General features: G+C 32.5%; 1 protein-coding gene across 1 annotated transcript in view; it reads left to right on the top strand.

Annotated features, from left to right (window-relative positions):
• The first annotated feature begins 2,079 nt into the window (after positions 1-2,079).
• The window catches only part of LOC124362323 (low-density lipoprotein receptor-related protein 4-like), a 35,370-nt gene continuing 15,969 nt past the window's right edge, over positions 2,080-21,480 (top strand). Inside the window, exons 1-8 of the mRNA XM_046816731.1 lie at positions 2,080-2,220; positions 5,490-5,649; positions 9,588-9,742; positions 11,186-11,360; positions 13,650-13,877; positions 16,552-16,912; positions 18,075-18,240; positions 19,771-19,975. Of these exons, the coding sequence (XP_046672687.1) occupies positions 2,172-2,220; positions 5,490-5,649; positions 9,588-9,742; positions 11,186-11,360; positions 13,650-13,877; positions 16,552-16,912; positions 18,075-18,240; positions 19,771-19,975 (1,499 nt within the window). The 5' untranslated portion in view covers positions 2,080-2,171. The remainder of the gene's footprint in view (positions 2,221-5,489; positions 5,650-9,587; positions 9,743-11,185; positions 11,361-13,649; positions 13,878-16,551; positions 16,913-18,074; positions 18,241-19,770; positions 19,976-21,480) is intronic.

Below are 21,480 nucleotides of genomic sequence, written 5' to 3'. Positions count from 1 at the left end.
ATTATTGTTAATTTAAAAGGTTTGGGCAAACTTCAGATAATATTTACAAACTGCTTTGGTATTTCCTGACATTGGTTTACCCAACTATGTTCATCTTAACACGATATAGTTTGTGATGTGAAAGATATTGAAACCTCGTATTACGAGTATATCTTGTGAACATGTCTAAAACCTCAATTAGGTCTGTTAATGAAAAATTTGTTGACAAATAAGGAGTGATTTTGTCAAAAAAGTGTAATCCACATATATGTAGTTTAAACTTTTAATAGCACAAATTAAAGCCTTATTATTAAAATATATAATAACAACCACGATATTGTATGGTTACTGTTACTGTTGATAGTAGAGAATGAAATCAAAATTTTCAGAATCAACGTGGGTCATAGCAAAAAAACTTAAAAATATTGTTATGGTCAATGTAGTGTCTGATTTATTGGCTGAACGTTAGCATAGCATATCAATCGAGGAGCTAAAAACATCACTAGAGCACGTCACTATATTGGATTTCGTTTAGCGTTAGTGGACTTTTACACTTCATTCTCATTGGTAAGCACGACGGCAACGAGATATCGCAGAGTTAATAAATTTGAAAATAACTTGAGTACAATGAAAATATCTTAAATATACTTGAAATGTCACCTGCAGCTTCAGCGAAGCCTTATAGCATTACACTTGGTGTGGCATACTCATGCCATGTGTTATTTATAGCACAACCGTTAAAGCTTCATGAGGGGTGGAACATGTGGTGGATCAAGGCTTCAATGTTTAATAACATCCACCATTTATGGTGGCCCTAAATTTGGTGTGAGAGTTGGGTGAAATAGAAATTTTCAGAATTGTACTCAATGACATGATAAGAATCTTTGGCTAGGTCTTGATGATCATTCTAATCTTCCCCGATTTTATTACAGTGGAATTCCAATTGAGTAAAATACTTGAACAAATTTTAGGCATATCCTAATTAATAATGAATCTGTATATGACCCATAAGCCCTTCTTCAATCAAGAACACATGAATTATATACTTACATTTTATATGTACATCTCGGAAAAAAGATTTTATGATATTTTATTATTTCTAGCGGCATAACTCAAGGTTTGGCGAATTTTACATTCTTAGCTAAGTATTAACCATCAGGATCACTTATGTCTGTGTATAATAATAATTAAAATGTAGTTATTTATTTGATTAACACTTATACGAAAATACGCTTTTTCTTTCATCCTCATCCCCGGAGAGAGAAATATATATATCAATCATAAGCTTTAAAAATCTGTTTTGAGAAGGGTTTACGTTATTATTATTTGTCTTTTAAAACTATATATAACTACAGTTCATTGGTTTGTACGCGTCTCTGAGTTGATGTGCAAGTATCATCATGAACGAGTTGGCTAACTAGTGCAGTCTTTTGAAGTAAATCGCCTAGGGAAGAACGTACTAAGTATGTTCTTATTGCCTAAAAAATAAAATAGCAGGAGTTAATTTTAATATCTTTTTATCCTAAATATTCCTCGAAAACTCATTCTAAATCTGAAAGATAACCTTAGAACCATAGTTCACATTGAGGGAACGCTCAGAGTGATGATAACAAGGAAGGAAAATTCCATTTATTATCACGTATTATTGTCATTTCGTAAATTTAATAATATTTATTTTAAAATATGAATTCTCTTCTTGCATAACTTTACGAATCTCATAGTATTGTCTCTTATCTAAAGGCTGCCTGAATAATAAAATAATTTGAAGAAATAGTTCAAAAAAGTTTCATAGTGTATTTCTGATACTCGTGATTATTAATTATATACGAAAACCTAGTAAATATTTAAGAAAAAATATCATTCTAAACATTAAAACCAATATTTTCAACAAAATCGATAACATTTTCTAAAAATATTGTTGGCGATTGCCAATGTCATAGAACAAGCATTTCCCACACGAATTTCTAGCTAATTTAAAGTTAAGCATACAATTGCTATTTCCTTTTCATCTTAACTGCTGATTAAATCTTAGCTTATATTTTCCCGGAAAAATCAGGATTATCCGGGAGTTTGGGATAACCAGGAGTTTGGCTGATATCTCGCCTCTGCGCCACATTATCAGGAGCCTGCTATCACATCCGTGCCAGGACCGTCTGTCTCCAGATTGTGTTGGTACTCGATGTCGTACAGTCATGGAATCTCTGGCTCTGCTTATCACCGCTGTCTTACTTTCTACATCAGGTAAATATGCCGTTTTGTCATAATTTACTAATATATCGATCATCTAATATAATTGATCAAACCAAAATACAGACATACTTCCTACATAGATATAGACAAAAATGCAATATCTGACTATTGCAACACACATCTATAAAAGAAAGTTTATTTCTTATATTTAAATTAAAAAAAAACCTTCAAGTTTGGCATACAATAGTGTATTTTAGTCTATTTCATTAAAATTACAAAGATTTTTGTGTAGATATAATTTTAAGTTTATTATCGTAAGCAAATTCCCATAGAAAAAATGAATTAATTCTTTGTTTATCCCGTAATATAAAATATGTCAGAAAAGGTCAAAAGTGGATACATACTAGTTCCTAAAACACTCGTTTCATTGAATATAGGATTGAATATAGGTACCACACTGATTAAATAATAATCATATTTATTAATTGCTTTTTTAATAAACATCAGAATTAAAAGGAATTAATAAACGATGAATATAATTAAATTTTAGTAGGTTAAACTTATGTAATTGCCTTAAGATTCGAGAAATAAGTCTTTATAACACAATTTAAATCTGTTATGTTTTTCATAGCCGCTAAATATAATTTCAAAAGGAGAGTTAAAATATACTAAAAATAAAGGTATGTAGTTGCATTATTATAGTACACAATATTTATTACAAACTGTTATATATTTTTTTAATTTCATGTAATTTAATAATTTGAAATAATATAACCGTGCTAATACGAATGCTTCATCAATAATTAGCAATAAATTTTATTTATTTTAATTAGCATGAAACGTTATATTTGAAGCAATCATATATTAAACTGCCGAATAATATTATCTTTTGGTTTAATGGGAAATTAACCTTAGTTAAGATTTTATATTGGCAGTTCCAAACGGTTACCTACCAAAATAATCTAAATCATAATATAAAAGATAAAAACATTTGTATGTTTCAACCAATCAAAACGTCCATTTAAAAATAGAGCTATTACTCGGTATCAATTCTCAAAATTTTTAGTTCATCATTAATAACTATTTTGTAATATATAAGATCTGAAATTAGTTATAACAGTTACTCAATATCGACGGATCTTTTTCACTAAAATTTATTTTGCCTCAGTTCTGTTTTGCATCTCACTTTTCAGTTATATAATACAATAATGATTTATTAAACCCTTATAAGTTACGTATTAAAAGAAACTGTCTCACGTAGGTTAATCCAATTCAGTTTTACTATTTAAGTTAAAAACAGTAAGTACCGTTGTCTGTCTGTCTATTTAAATATTCATTGAATGTATTGCTGATTTTAATTGTTCATCCCAGTTAGTAACTCAGTTTGTACTATATTTTGGAGTATAATAATAATAGAATACAAAAAGGAAAGAAAAAAATATATATACATATATATATATTTATATTTGTATATATATATATATATTTGTATATATATATATATAGTATATATTTACAATATGGATTTTTAACATGATGATATTTTAGGGCGGATACCCATATATAGCTAAACATAAAAATCACTCACATGTATATATATATATATATATATATATATATATATATATATATATATATATGTATGTATATGTATATATACATGTGAGTGATTTTTATGTTTAGCTATATATGGGTATCCGCCCTAAAATATCATCATGTTAAAAATCCATATTGTAAAAATATATTCATATTCTAAAAGATAATTATCTTAAGCGTTTTTACAAAGTGTATAAAACGTTTCAAAAAAATGTAAATGAAGTATTTTTTTTATTTGAACAATAAAATAGGAGGGTACCGAATCTTATCACTGAGGAATCATTCAAGAAATGCGTAGTCAGATCACGCATAATTTTTTTTGTGGAGGGAAAGAGACGAGTCTCTGTACGTAATTGTGAAATGACCTTTGCGCCTCCCTTACTTAAGATGTAGGCCCTCAAAATCTGACGCTTTTATCTGACGCCTGTAAGATTTGAGCGTTCCTGATCTCTGACGACCTTAAGGCTGCGAAGATTCACCCGAATTGAGTCCTGATTTTGCATACGGAAGGATTATTTAGCTATAGATGTTCCGCTGATTCTTCTGCTTCTCTGCTGAATAGTCTGCGTTTATCAGTTTGGCTTAGACCCACCTTCATCAGATCTTTCCTAAAAGGACCATGTATCTCTAATACTAGTCGTATATCCTCCTTACTTTATTCAAAGAGTGCTGGCTATCCTTTTGCATAAGGAGAGAAACGTTTTAATCGCTTAAGTTCAGAGTTTCGCTTTCTTCAGGTTAAGGATCTAATCCTCTTTTCCCAATCTTTTCCTAGAGCTTTGCTGTAGGAGATAGCCTTCTCCTACAGCTCGGCTCTGGCCCTACCATAAGGGTTTTTGTGGCTAGCTTGGCAAGGATGTCTGCTTTCTCATACCCCTGAATGCCTCCGTGGCGCAGCATCCAGCCAAGGAAAACTTTTTTCCACTTAGGCAGTTCTGCTAGTACATTTTTACATTCCCATACTGCTTTTGAGATAAAGGAGCAGGATTCGAATGCTTGTTTTGCGTTATAATTAATTATGTTTTGTCGAAGAATTATGTAAGTTATCTAATTTTAAAGATTTATAATTCACATCCAAGGGTTTTTTTATTTTTTCTTGCATAGTTAAGGATCTAATCCTCTTTTCCCAATCTTTTCCTAGAGCTTTGCTGTAGGAGATAGCCTTCTCCTACAGCTCGGCTCTGGCCCTGCCATAAGGGTTTTTGTGGCTAGCATATTGGCTAGCATATCCTTTTGGATATGCTATTCAAAGTATAGGTAAGGTAGGAGTACCCTATGCAATGTTTCGTACATATAGAACAAAATCTTTTACATCTTCCGGTAGACAAACGAGAAATTGTCAGTCTACTGAGAGGCTTCAATGACACTCAGGTAAGTGCCATGGTAGGACTCGCACTATCATAGAACAGTGACTAAAAGGGCGGTATAGGTGTTTGAGATTTAACATTGTTTTTATGGGTTTAAATCAAGATAACCATCATAACAGTTAGCTCTTATTAACCCAAATTAAAATCTCGATCGAAAACGTCCTGAAAAGGAATTAACACCTCAGATTCAAGTCATGGTTTACCTGAAATTATGGAAACTTTTGAATTTGGGGACGATTCCCTTTCAGAAGCATCTCCTAAACCTTTTGAATAGACCAAATAAAGGTGTAACGTAGTTTAAATACCAAATATTTCTTCTATACAGCGTTTTAATAGAAGTGTATTATTTTGTTGCAGAATTCATATATTGTGATGATGACATCAAGTACACCGGCTGTTTCGACCTTGGTTACTCCTTGAGGCTCAACTATCACCATCATATTTCGTACATCACAATGGACCAATGTGTAGAATTTTGTAGAGATTTGAATACTAGATTCGCTGGTATCGAGAAAAGGTAATAAAAATGTATTAAATAGCGTTAATTCAAATCCTCACCCACCACTACTCTTTCTTCAACTAGAGCTGTATATTACTTTCCATAATTAATAAATTAATTAAGTCATTTAACGTACGTACAACATGTATCTAAATCAATTATGATAAATATCTTAATTCTCCTCATAAATTCATATATTACAGAACAAACTTGTTTCATATCCTACATTTTGTATTTCTTAAAACAATGTAATAATGAATTCGGACTTATTCCAAGATCCAGGCTGAACTCATAAGGAAAATAGTAGGGCCACTGAGGCCTATAATTAGCCCATGTTGACGTTCCATCATAATAATTATTACTATTACAAAATAAAGTTAGTTCTGAAGCATCAGTCGCATATTAACAACTCTACTCTGATATGAATTTTAAAAACAAAAAAAGATTAGTTTTCTGTTAAAATCTGATATATTTCAAAGTATTAATATAAACAGGTTCACATACGTTGCCATTGGTCATATTTTCAAAGTTTTTACTTATTCCATAGTTTCCCACAACTCTAAGAAAAAAACCTATTAAATTTTCAGCTATTTCCTTGCAATTATCATTAATTTTCCGTTAATATAAATATCTTATTACTAGATTTTCTCTGATATGTTATTATGTTTACAGTGTTCAATATGGCCTTAGCATTGCCTACTTTTTTTCAAACTCATTTGTATAATATGACAGCTTTGTAAATTATATATCTTTCCTTAGCTTCTTTCTATAACTCAAATAATACGTCCTAACCATATCCTCTAAATTTCTATATTTTATTTTATTAAACAAATAATTCCGTTTTTCAATCATTGTACATATACTAGTTGAGATCCATAGTTTTAAGTCTTTTATTGAAGCTATATTTACGTTCATATTCTAACGTACAAGCAGATATGCAAGTACATATAAGTAAGATGCATGAGTATGCGACCTTACTGTTGACCAGTCTAAAGTATGAAGTTACATATCAGGATTTAAGTATATTTATCAGTTTATCACAACAGAACAGACGTCGGGTGGGGTGAGCCCAAGCAGTCAACTGTCCGACCGACCCGTCAGACCCTTCCTACACCCACACACCACAGCCGCAGCACCCTCATTTAATAAGCTGCAACCTGAGTTTGCAAAAGCTTCAAACTCAATCTCATTAATCTAACGAACACATGATCAGTACATAACAGCGACACACTAATAATAACGAATCTGACTGAGTAATTAAAACTAAGCAACAGATTAAAATGTCAATAATCTGGATGTTTTACTGGTATAAATGGGTGGGACAAAAATACTTTTCTACACGGAAGTCTTTAAGCTTATTTTTTAAAATAATGGCTGGTTTTTAAATAATCTGGTAATCTATTATCAACTTTAGGTCATAGATATTCTATTGATTTCAGAACATTTTATTATTATGATGGGGTACAATCAAACTGTTTTTATTTCTGGTAGAATATGTATATGCGAGTCTGACATTAGTGAGACGTTCAGAGACTTTACCGGTTGTTAAAATATATATGGGACGGTACTGTTGAAGTGAAGACCTACAGCCTTTCTTGAAAACCTTATAGATCTTCATATCCGTCGGAAACTTTCTCTGAAGAGCTGAGTTATTGTACAATTTAGTTAAAGGCTCACTTAGAGGTGAAGCAACCCGTCTAAATACTGAAGTAGTCATTTCAAAAACGTCAGGTGATGAACTGGTTTTCAAAGATGAAATTGTTTTATACATTTCAAGAGAAGTTAGTGTTATGAAGAAACTTGATGGACATTTTATTTTTATTGTAGAAGAGCTGTTAGTGCAACGATATGTTCCACTTCTAGATCTGTCCAGTGGGGCACTTATGAAAACATTATTGAACATTTCAGCGATTTCACGTGGATCGGCAGCCACAACTCCACTATTTCTTCGCTCCTGAATATGGGTTTTTTTTTAATATATATTTTCCAGATTTTTCAGACCCAATGTTCCAAGCAGTTTTCGTAACATTCATTACGTCAATATCATTACTATCTAAACAAACCAAATCTAAATTAATGTCTCCCAAAATCAGTAAACTCTTAAATTACTTCTCAACTTTATTTTTCAGTAAACACATGCATAACTCATATAAAAAATAATTTGAGGTAAATTTCAGTAATCTTTAGATAGCCTAATCATGTAATTCCCTAGCAAATCAATTAAACGATTACAATTATGTAAGCTGATGATAATTGTGGTAATTCCTGTTCAATTACATTAATATCACTCTTTAAGTAAATAGCTCCTCCACCATAACGATGATTATCATTAAAATTTATAATCAATTCATAATAAGGGACGCTATAATAATTTGACTCAAGTTACAACCCATTAAGGTCAGCCTGGGTTCGTATCTCCATTACTGGTGTTTCCTCTTCCTTCCTCAGCAAGACGTTGCCGTTCTACAGCCAGATGTACTTTTATCCCGTTCCTTCCTCAGCTATCATGCCTGGGCGAGCAGCCTCCTCCGCGCTGGTGACAGGGAATCTATTAAGTAGACAGGGATGGCCGTGGTCACACCTAGGTGTCGCATGGAAAACTCCATTTTCTTTTTTCGCCTCTTATTCATCAGCTCCTCCTTATCAGTCCGCCGCACGAATTTCACAATAATCCCTCTTGTCTGACTTTTCTTCGAGGTTTTCCCCCCGAAGTGATGACGTGTCAATCATTCTGTCGGTGACGTCTGCGTCCAAGGCTTTTTCGACCTGCTTAGAGAGCTCTGAAAAATGTCTTTCCTTTTCCTCAGGTATTCCCTGAATTTCTATACAGTTCCTCCTAGAATAATTTTCCAAGTGTTTATAACGGTCTCCAAAGTCAAACCGTCTTCCGGATGCTCCCATTTTTTACTCTTTCTCCTCGTCTTGTTGCACGCACCACAACTCCATCCTGTGCCTTGCTCGGTCCAGTAGACCACGTCCGGTTGTTCTATATTTACACATTTGCGGTGAAACTCTTGAGAACAATTAATGCACTGTACTTTAAACTGTATTTTTTATCATTACCAAACAGATTCTGTAATTAGCCATTAATAAATCACAAATTAATATCAAACTATTAATCACGTACAGGCACAAGCATGTACACCACTATTACATCACACCTTCGCTGATAAGATAAATGTTAGTACTATCCAGATTTAATGTATTTTGAAATTATTTAATAAATATTGCCTGTTAAATAGACAATTTCGGTAATACTTTTTCAATCGTGAACATGAAGGAGTATTGTCTCCCCCCCCCTTCCCTTTACCGGAAGATCATGGAACAAAGCTAGCCACCCCTGCTTCCGAGATGTCATCACTGTGATAGTGCCCGTTATCCTTCCTAGTGTGATCTTAACAGGAAGTAGTCCTACCCTCATCACCATCCATTTAGAATATCCTGTCATTCCGTAGGCAGGACAAAGGTTTTAAAATACGTGCATTACGGTCTTTATCTCCTTTTCTTGTCCTGAGGAAACATTTTGGGAACGATTAGTATTTAATATATCCTAATCAAAACTAATGTATACAACTACATCCAATCCGAAAATAACTACAGACCTTATTATTTTACCAGTTATGTATATAAACATTGTATGAAAAATTGTAGATGGACGTCTACTCAGATGGCAATAGTGTATACGAGTCAATTGGGACACTCGTTGATTTGGAGAACAGAAATATTGTCTATATGTTAAGACTATATGTCGAGCAGTATATTGGACATTCCACGCTGGGCCAAGTCATCACCCAGATATAACGCCGATCAAATGTTAATAAATTCAGAAACTAAATGATGATGATGAACAAATTGTCTATCTTGTATCATCTTATTATATTATTATGTGCAATTGTTCTATATTTAAAACACACACAATGAAATATTAAGAATTCATCTCTTTGAAATGCTCACAGTGACAACTTCTGCTACTGCGGTTCAGACATTGCCGAGGGGTCTATCAAAAGGGATGACAATTTGTGCGATGTGCCTTGCAGTGATACCGACCCTCGGACTTGCGGTGGCGACTGGCTCATGTCTCTGTACGAAATCAAGAGAGAACCATCAGGAGGTAAGTTCCGACAGTTTAAAATTTAGTATTGTTAAAAATAATAAACAATTGACTGGATATTCATTGCATTAAATTCTCAAGTGCAATTAAAATAACAGGAAACATATAACAGAATGTAGCGTTTAAAATATGTTAAATATTTTGCAAAAAGGAAAACTCGTTTTCAATAAATTTTATTAAAAGTATAGCATAATCATAAGAGCAGTAACAAAAATTGCAAAACAATAGGTTTATCTGGGACCACATTTTTTTATTTGATAGGCTACATTAGAACAAAACATGAAAGTTAAAGTTAAATCATATTTACCTAATCCTACATAGAAATATATTTTCTGCCAAATGTTATAAAAGATAAAAATGTATTCGTTTTTTTAACACGTTTGATAACTTTCCATTTCAGCCTTCATAAATCCTGTCGTGAATGATGATCGTGACTGAGTTTCTCAGAGGAAATTACACTATTGATTTCACATACAATTAGGTTGTGTTTGTGTGGTTATACAATGTGAATTTGGCTCTCCGGCTTCTGGAGTATGAACAGAAAAGGCTGAAATAAAAGCTTGTAAAATATTAATTTTTAAACGAATATATACATACTATTACTCGGGATTAAACTTCAAATATTCTACAATTCAATGAATTTAAGGAAACATATATGTGCAGTATGTGTGTAATATAATTTAAAGAAAATTGAATGCTGGCTTTGAAAGTACGTGTAATCCAAATTAAGGAATGTTCTCTCCATTTTTTGCTATTTTTGTTACTACTATTATGATTCACTTTTTCATTTTTCAATATTAAATATATTTCATGACAGTTAAAGTCAAATCACATTCGTTCAAACCTATATAAAAAGATCTTTTGACTGAAAAATGTGATAATAGATAAAAATATTGTTCGGTATGTTTAACCCTTTAGATAGTATCCATTTCAACGCCACCAAAACTAATGCGAGTACCGGTCATTGTCTTTCTTATAGAAAGTTAGTTTATCGATTTGACGAGAATCTAGGTTTTGTGCATATAAATGGCTCTCAGTTCCTAAACTATTACACATAGTTTACCGTGAACACAAAATAAATGCATCAACAGAAAATGAGGTTGAAAATAAAATAAATATGAAACAATACAGATGTGGAACGACTATACAATTTAAGTCATGCTGAGTTCATAAGGCTGTCTTGATTTGAATATCGACTGATTGACTACTTGTGTGTTAAGTATAATAAAATCCTATCAATTTAAAAGTTTTACATTTTTTTGTTTGTTTATCGTAGCTCACATTTTTTAGAATTTGATATATATATAATCATAAAGTGTCAATTCTTAATGTAATTGCATAGTTAATTTGTCAGCATATCCTAAATGCGGTATGCCTGCAGAAGTGATTTAAATCATACTTATTGTACAATATCGTAAACATGATGCTCCAACATTGTTTCAGTGGTGGAGGACAGTGTGAAGTTCCTGATAGGTATCACCGTGGGAGTGAGATTGTACGACACCGTCAATCTGAGCAATTATGATACTATAGCATCGACGGGAGACTGGGTTCACGCCCTAGACTACCATTTCGCAAAGAAAACTGTATACATATTCTCCAGAAATAAGCTCTACAAGTAAGTTTTGAGTTCTTAAAGAAATCGTTGTTTATATTCGTTCAATAAAATTTCGCTATATATTTTTGTGGTGTATTAAACATAACTTATATTAATTTTTTAATTATATAAGATAAATCTTACTCCTAACTTTGAGGCTCAGTAGGTTATTTGGTGGGTTCGTTTTTTTAATTTTATAACTCTCTCAGATAATCTTCCTGACGAAAGGTAAAATAAAATGAATGTATGGCCACTCTGCGAAAATAACCTGCCCCAAATACAAATTGCTAGAGTAAATAATGGTGAAATTTTTACATACATTTCAATTTATAAATCTTAAAATTGAAGTAATAATTTGTCATGTATATGTGATATGTGCCACGATTGGTATCTCAAAGGCAAAACAATTTACAGAAAAGTTAAAGTATTAAACCTTTGAATTTAGAACTTCAAAATTTGGCAAATTTTAAAATTCCTTATGGAATACCGTATACTTTTATGAATTGTAGATGTATAGCAACATTTAAAAATGTTTGTATTCTTACTCATTTTTTAAGTTACGTAAGAGTATAAGCTACTAATGTGTAAATAACGCGTTTAAACGTGTTTAAGAACCGGTATGCGAGTAATGTCAAACGTGCTGTGAGATAACTTGTACTTTATTACAGGACAATTAATGTGTATATTACTTCAATTAATGTGTGGTTTATCACTTCCAAAGGGTTACTTAGTTTAAAAAAAAACACCTACAGGAAACCAATACCCTATCTTGAGCTATGGTCCTAGAAATAAGGCTCCTTTGGGCATCAAATTGAACTACCAACTGTAATTGCGGGCACATATATTAGTCAATAGTTCTAACATTTGTTTCTTGACATTTTACACTACATGTATCGGGACGAAAGTCCCATAGTTAGATATGTAAAAACTTCAAAAGTCAACTGAACTTATAAAAACACGTAAGGTAACATTTAATAAAACACACAGACTCAATAAATAAAACATTTTATCAGTTACTGCAATACTCAGGAATAATTTTATCGTTTAAAAAATCCAATAAAATACAATAGTTTCAAAAGAAAAGGGTATTGTAAATGAAAACAAAATTTGTAGAACTGTTTTAGGTAAGTTAAACAGTGAGGAACGTAACATCATACACGTCAGACAAACTCGTCGGACAAAGAACATCGCTCCAACCCAAGAGCAAATAAATTGAACAAAACATTGTTCACCCTACATATTTTTGAAAGTAACCAAGACATGAGTGACATTCATGATAGTCTGTAGGTAAAAGGGTTGAAGACTCGATACCAAAGAGAAAAATTAAATCTACAATAATTTTTAAACAAATATCCAAATTCTGTGATTTAAAACAAAACTCCAATTCATTTCCCACTATTCTAAATACAATTCTCGGTTACAAGAGTACCTTATTAAAAACTCTTAAGATTTTAGTAAGATAAGAATTCATGAATAAGTAGGGAAATAGGAGTAATGTAACCTTCAACTTACGATGCAAACCAGCAGATCGAGACTGTGATTGTGCGTGTACGCAATACCTATCACGTGTATGTGTATCGAAAATTACTTATCGTGTCTAAGATTTGTTAGCTTATGTGATTTAACTTTAAGCTGAAGATGGGACATTCCTTCCTCGATTTTCGTTACATATTTCGATATTTAGTGTAAAATCAAAATACAGTATGACAAATTTTGGAACTTTTGTTAGGGTAAGGTACAACATATTTGTCTACAAATCCATTCTACGAAATATCACTATAATTTCACTTATGTATTACAGATAAAGTCTTCTCAGGACTATAAATAATATATAAAAATACGGATCTATCACATTTATTTTCTCAGGTCAGAATGAACTCTGATAGATTAAAAACATGTTTATTATATAAATACTTAGTTGCTTCACAAAGTATAATTATGTTTGACTTATTTAAAACCTAGTTAAGTTTGGCTAAGTAAGAAGTAAGTACAGTATTAAAAATAAGATAAAGTACAGCCCTGATTTTCATTACATTTTCTAATTAATACTAGGTGTAATGGGGTTTTGGATTATAATAAAAGATATTTAACTTTTTGACTTCCTGTGGATATAAATGTAAAATGCACACACACACACACACACACACACACACACACACACACACACACACACACACACACACACACACACACACACACACACACACACACACATATTGTAAGGTTATCCTTTTTATTCTACTTTACAAATAATCCCTAGTATTATTACTATTACAGATAAAATAAACTTTTTGTTTTTAAACCCTACAGGACAACGATGGAGCCAAAAAACAGTGCTCCGGAACTGGTGAGGGTCCTCTCGATGTGCGAGGGTTTCGCAGTGGACTGGTTACACGACAAGATTTACTGGATGAACTGTTCCGGGAACTCTACAGCTTTCATGTCGATGGACCTAGGAGGCGGGGGAGTCACAACTGTGATGCAAAGACCAGCAAATCCAGTTTCGGTCAAAAGGATGGAAATAGACCCGTACAAAGGGTATACACTAAATTATCACTTCTTTACAAAAATCAAGCATCGTTATTTTTAACTTCCTCTGAGCCTTCCTACGGGCCCTCCAGCGCTCCCTTTGTGGTTGTTATGGTATCGTACATAATTTCCTTATGTTAAGGTCTTGTAGAAAACTTGTAATAGATCTAAAAGTGTGATTAAACACTTTCTTGATACTTACCGTTGAAGTTAGTTAAGAAAGTCAGATATTTAAAACAATCCTGAAAATCCATTCCCGTGTATTTAAGTTTTCTGGTACACCTCTTATTGTAGAAAATGGATGACTATTATGATACTTTCTGTATTAGCTATTGTAATATTATGTATTGTTTTGAGAAAAGGGCGGAAAATCTACTTTGGACAGCAATCATTCTACTTAAGGTTCTTGGGCGAAATTCCAGAAAGTGGACTATTACAGCTGTATCAAATATAAAATATTTCACGGAAATAAATTAAAGATAAACGTTTTGTGAAACAAATTTATTGTAGGAATTGTTGATACTGTTCTTTGTGTTCTGAGTACAGATAGGAGGATTCTGCACCATCTATCTCTATCTTACTCCTCCTACAATACCATGTGCCACGGAGATGGACAGAATAATAATTATGAAAATTTCTTGATGAATAAATTGTAAAACTTTCAGATCCTACTTAGAACTTTACACTTTGGATGTAGCCTTGAAAATTTTTGTCAGTTGGTATCTTCAGTTGAAAAAATTAATATTTAGCATTCGGTAAAAACAAATTAAAGTTGTACATTGTTACTGTAGGATGTTTACCAAATTCAACGTATAGCTGCCATTAGATTTAGCACCTTCGGATGCATGGATATTAAATATACAGCAATTGGTCTACCTAAACTATATATATATATATATATATATATATATGTAAATAAAAGTCGTTTGACAGGTATTTGGTCTTCCGATCATATGTGACAGATACGGCCAAATACAAAATAATTGAATCGGAAAAATTAAGCGCTCTGTGGTGTAATGGTAGCACATTCACCCGGCAAGTGAGAGATCCGGGTTCGACTCCCGGCGGAGCAAGTACTTTTTGCGATTCAGTGTTTATTGAAATTAAATAAGGCTATTGCCATTTATACAATTTAATGTAAATAAAAGTCGTTTGACAGGTATTTGGTCTTCCGATCATATGTTAGTTTGCTTATTTAAACTCATATGTGACAGATACGGCCAAATACAAAATAATTGAATCGGAAAAGGTAAGCGCTCTGTGGTGTAATGGTAGCACATTCACCCGGCAAGTGAGAGATCCGGGTTCGACTCCCGGCGGAGCAAGTACTTTTTGCGATTCAGTGTTTATTGAAATTAAATAAGGCTATTGCCATTTATACAATTTAATGTAAATAAAAGTCGTTTGACAGGTATTTGGTCTTCCGATCATATGTTAGTTTGCTTATTTAAACTCATATGTGACAGATACGGCCAAATACAAAATAATTGAATCGGAAAAGGTAAGCGCTCTGTGGTGTAATGGCAGCACATTCACCCGGCAAGTGAGAGATCCGGGTTCGACTCCCGGCGGAGCAAGTACTTTTTGCGATTCAGTGTTTATTGAAATTAAATAAGGCTATTGCCATTTATACAATTTAATGTAAATAAAAGTCGTTTGACAGGTATTTGGTCTTCCGATCATATGTTAGTTTGCTTATTTAAACTCATATGTGACAGATACGGCCAAATACAAAATAATTGAATCGGAAAAGGTAAGCGCTCTGTGGTGTAATGGTAGCACATTCACCCGGCAAGTGAGAGATCCGGGTTCGACTCCCGGTGGAGCAAGTACTTTTTGCGATTCAGTGTTTATTGAAATTAAATAAGGCTATTGCCATTTATACAATTTAATGTAAATAAAAGTCGTTTGACAGGTATTTGGTCTTCCGATCATATGTTAGTTTGCTTATTTAAACTCATATGTGACAGATACGGCCAAATACAAAATAATTGAATCGGAAAAGGTAAGCGCTCTGTGGTGTAATGGTAGCACATTCACCCGGCAAGTGAGAGATCCGGGTTCGACTCCCGGCGGAGCAAGTACTTTTTGCGATTCAGTGTTTATTGAAATTATATATATATATATATATATATATTATATATATATATATATATATACATATAAGACCAATTAGTTACTTCCAATTGAAAAATCTGTAATAATAATGTGTTACATGTATGTAAATACCTGCCACCCGGCGGCATACATGGTGAACTTACATCGTCTTGTGTGTAGTAAGATGCGTAACGTTGTGTACAATGTTAGGTAACTTTATGAGAATTTATAAATTATTAGTTAACCGAATCTGGTCAGATTTATGTAAGGGGAATCGCGTAATAGGTAGTGACAGTAAGTAGGTAGTGATAGGTAAAGTCCTATTGAATTTTCCCTTTCTAATGGATCAGTTAATGTACCCCTTTATTCAATTTTGAATAGTAATGTCAAAAATCTTAAGTTTTAGACTATGATCTTGTAAATCTTTACGGAGATCGAACTAATAATAGATATTTAAGACCAAATGGGGCTGATATGGAGTTTCTGAAAATAAATTATTGAACCTCTCTTCCATCTCAACATGAGTGTACAAATATATTTCAATTTTTCCATATCTCCGTTAATAAAGATATTAAATTTCTTCTAGGGTAGCTTTCTGGATGGCGGACGGAGTTATAGAGTCATGTACGCTGTCCGGGAAGTACTTCCAGCCTAACATGAGTGCCCCAGGGGTGAGTGTAAGGTCCATTACTCTAGATCTCCAGGAGCGCAGGGTGTACTACGTGGGCACTCTGAACCAGTCGACGTCACTGTTCAGCATGGACTACATCGGCGGAGGCCACCGCACGCACTTCTCTCTGCCCCAGATGCGGAGCGTGTACGGTCTGAGCCTCCTTGGAGGGATGTTGTACTGGGTGAACTACGCGGATGTCAAGGACGTCTTGTACAAGGCTCCAGTCAACCTTACCAGCAGGGACCGTGTGCAGGTGCTCACTCCTATAGAAAAGGTGAGTGAAATAGCCTCCAATTAAATTCATGAAAATAAGCACAATACAAATTTGAAAACGTAAATCAATAATAATTTTATTCATCTACTAGCAGTTTCCCGCACCTTAGCACGCAATTTCCTGTTGAAAAACAGTGCAATATATTTACGTATTCTTTTTCTGTCACATTCTTAAACACTCCTGAGATAATTGATAGTCGTTCCTTCGTGAGCCTCTTAGACGCATTATGAAAGTATGAACCATATTTCCTGCATCTGTATTTCGTGGTTTTTGCTAGGTGTTGATAAGTTATTCAGTGCAATTACTTTATAAAGATGAATTTCGATAAACTAATTTGGTTATAAAGAATCAAATTCGGTTTGTTGAAATTAATTTTCTGTCAAAGATATTTCCAGTATTACTGTGGAGTTTGCCTTGTGCTCCGATCAAGAAAATGTATCAATGAAAAACCAATTTCGATTATAAAGCGTCTTCTTTCGGATCTTTTTATTTACCTTCGATGTAACCAAATTCGATTACCTTATGTACAAACATTCACGACTTTGTACAATGAGGTGGTTTTTATAACAGCGTTCAATAGTATTTTCGTTGCATTAGAGAGTTTATTGATCATTGGTGCAATCTAAATATATATATATATATATATATATATATATATATATATATATATATATATATAAAGATTTCAACGGTATAACCATTTCAAAGAACAAATAATACAGTCGGGACATTACGAATATCAGCTAAAAGATATTGCATAACGTCAAGCTAAGTATAACATCAATGTAATATAACTATAAGCAATGTTACATAGGAGAACTAAAGTACTGGGAAATAAAACACAAATAACAATTTAAAGTGTAATAATACAGGCAATTAAAGGGAACATGGTAATAAACCATCTAGAACGCTACGATAACAAATATGGGAATATGAATATAATTATTATGTAATGTAATGTTTTAAGGAATGTAATGGAATAACTGATACTACAATACATAATACATTATGATAAAAACTTTAACACGAGAGTCATCATTGCACTTAAAGAAATCACAACATAGACGTAACGTTTTTATTTAAGCCTTGTACTTAAATGGAAAACGTAACAACAATGTTTTCAATGATAAACCATTAACATCCAAACATATCTTGTTAACAGGCGGTCTGGCACATGAAATTGGTACATCAAGACATTCAAAAAGAACCAGGTGAAGATCCTTGCAGGAGCATTTCTTGCTCTCACATTTGTGTGTCCAATGCTACGTCAGCTCACTGTTCATGTCCTAAGGGTATGCAACTGAACTTAGATGAAATAACATGCTCAGGTAAATATTTATGTGATTTTTTAACTTAATTTTTTATCTTAATTAACAAGTTCGGTAGATAATCATAATTTTATGTGGTTATGAAATGTAATTAAATACTCAAAATGGAGGTATAATACGAGAATATTTGATCCATAAATCCGCTATTCATCCAGTGTACAATCTACAGTATTAAAATTTCCCATAATAATAAAAGGTGATATATTTACATACATATATTGCACATATGATAAATCAGGGGAAATGTAAAAAAACATTGGTAAGATTTACTATAACATTACACAATAATGCCTATTGAAACTTTTAAAGTCAAATAACAAGAAATACCAGTATAGTTATAAGTTATAACAAAATTACAAGTTACCAAATATTTAGTAATTTTTATAATAATTCCAACGGTACTTGTTTAATGAAATCCACCAACGCTTATGCGAGCACGATCACTTTTGACGTATGCTTGCACACAAGTTGAAAAGTATCAGCTGTTTTGAATCAGTTATAAAATATTTACAAAATTATAATTATTTTGAAATATACATAAAAATACTTTTTTAACGAAATCCCTCAACGCATAAGCACACACTATCTCTTTCAAGGTTTCAAGGTACGCTTGCACAATATGAGCAGTTCATAAATTTGTTTAAAATGTAAAAACCGACAAGTTTCTAGCTGCACACTTTAATAATTATGGACAACAGCCTAATTGTTATCTAAAGGTCCCTGATACCCACACTCAAGGTCACGTTTTATCTCCATTATCACTAGAGTGTTGTAGGCTTCCCATTATTGTGACGCTACATATCCTTTTATCTTATCCTAAATTTCCTTTGAATCATTACCCTAGCTACTCTGAGAACATATTTCAATTCCGTGTTCTTCCTTATGATTTTGATTGCTGTTCGCAGTATAAATTATATCAGTTTTGGTACGTTTTTATTGTATTTTTTATATCGTGGTCACTTGGAAAATAACAAGATTCATTTTTTGGTGGTAAAGAATACTAACTACAGTCTACACTGCTTTGAAATTAACACAAAGCTTATTTTATCGAGTACAGTGTGGGTAAAACGTAGCTCTGGAGTAGCCGAGGCACGTGACGTGCGAGGTTCTGTCTGAGTTAAGTGTACTCGCCTTATTCTGTACACTTTACGTGATAATCCTTGAGTGATACACTTCGCTAAAGTTCAGCCAAAAATTTCCTTAAATTAACAAAAATTTTGGCAAGTGTAACATCAGAAAAAATTTATTTAGTTTTATAGACCCCATATCGATACCCACCAAAAATGTGTCGGAAAAATCATGTGAGGTTTACTTTTCAGAGATATTCTTCTATCAAGTTTACGAGAAAGTGTTGTCTTTTATACAGTGCAAATTGGCTATTAATATGTATCTCGAAATAAGTACTTATGGAGTCAAATCATGCTTTTGCCTATCCCATCAATTAAAAAATGTATTTAAAACTAATGTTTCATCAGTATGTGTATTATATTTTTTAAATCTATGAAACCAAAAATGCCTTTATGATTTTAGGCGCACCAACTGTTTCCAACGTGACGACAACTATCACGCCACCAACTCCAAAGAAAACAGCTTCTGGGAAAACTTTCAATTACCATGGTTGCTTTGAATTTGGCTACTTCATCTTAATGCATCTGAACCATATCATGCACAATATAACCCTTCAGAAGTGTGTTAACTACTGTGAGAAGTTAGCCAGCACGTATGCCGGAATCAGGTATAAATGATAACCTTTAATAATAAATTTGTATATTTTGTATTACAATTTATGCCACAATTATAGAGTTTACTTAAGAAAATTCAGCATTGTGATACTATTATATTACCATGAAATGTGTATCGAAATTAAATTCTAGAATACATTTCGATTGGTTTAAATCCAGCTACAGGATAATCTTCGATGCATTTTTCAACCGGAAAATATGGCGCAAGACAGCAATGAAGACTTTTATGTACAAAACTTTACTCTAATGAGAACTTTCATTTTTGACCCATGTTTTCTGGTTCACATAAAAGGAATACTTTAATTCGTGTTAATTTAAGCTTAAGTAGTTCGAAATTTAAATTAAGTGTTGTGGTCTAACAGACTACAATCTGAACAGCTTGTTGGTATATTGTCTTTCAAACTCAAAATAAGGAATAACCGTTATTAAAGTGAAGAACGTTTTATTTACAATCTGAACAGGATTTCCTGTCCCACAATTCCACAAAAGTTAAACACTAATATCTCGTCATGTCTTATTTATAGAGATTCCTCTATAAAGTTGGTGCTTCTGAGCTGACATACGAATTCTTTTATACGAGTAATTAGCCGCAAATGACACTGACATAATTGGGTATCTTCCAATTATTTGAAGTATATACATTTATTTACTGTAATCTGTTAATTTCATTTAATTTTATGATTAGTAATTACACTTCCATAACCAATGGCTGTAGTTCTTCAATATTTTATTTTATAAATACTACATGAAAGATCATTTTCTCCATCTCTCTTTAAAACTAGTGAATCAACTTTTTCCAAAAAAAAAAAGGTAATTTAAATATTATAAGTTCTATTAAATACTTGGGATTTTTAGGGCACATTTATACAAAAAAATGTTTCTCTAATCCAACATTATAATTAATAAATTTAGGATAGTCAAAAATATTTGAGGACCTTTGTCACTAACTTTTGTCACCATTTCTTAACGCTATCCGTCTAATACTCAAACTAATTTCAAACCATACAACATTTTCATAGACACAAAAAGTTACCACTTTTTCCTCACACTCTAGTAACTTTACAAAAGAGAATTTTTCGGGCAATAATCGAAAATATTTTTCAATAGGAAGATGTATTTAGACTTAGGCGATCATTAAAACGTCAATTATTAATATCAAAATATGCAGATTTTCTATGGCAAAATAACAACTATACTGTACGTGCAGATTTCGTTCAGCATCATTACTCTGAAACCATTATTTGTTAACAAAGTTGTGCTTCGTTCTAATAAATAGTAATAAATAATAGCATACATTACCATAATAAAAGAAATATCAATAAAAACAAATGTGTGGATGCTAAAGCTCGTATGCTTCTCGAGGTATTCCAACGGAACTGCCTCAATATCCTTCAAACAATTTTTATAGTCTTCTTGAACTTACAATGGTTACATGAATTGTAGTAAAGAACTCGAGGTCTAAAGACGAATATTTTATAGAGTTTGCCTTTTAATCCTA

This window comes from Homalodisca vitripennis, chromosome 5 (genome assembly GCF_021130785.1).
Source record: "Homalodisca vitripennis isolate AUS2020 chromosome 5, UT_GWSS_2.1, whole genome shotgun sequence".
In the NCBI taxonomy this organism is placed as follows: Eukaryota; Metazoa; Arthropoda; class Insecta; order Hemiptera; family Cicadellidae; genus Homalodisca; species Homalodisca vitripennis.
Note: the sequence above shows the minus strand (reverse complement) of the source record. Positions and strands in the feature narration are given on the sequence as shown.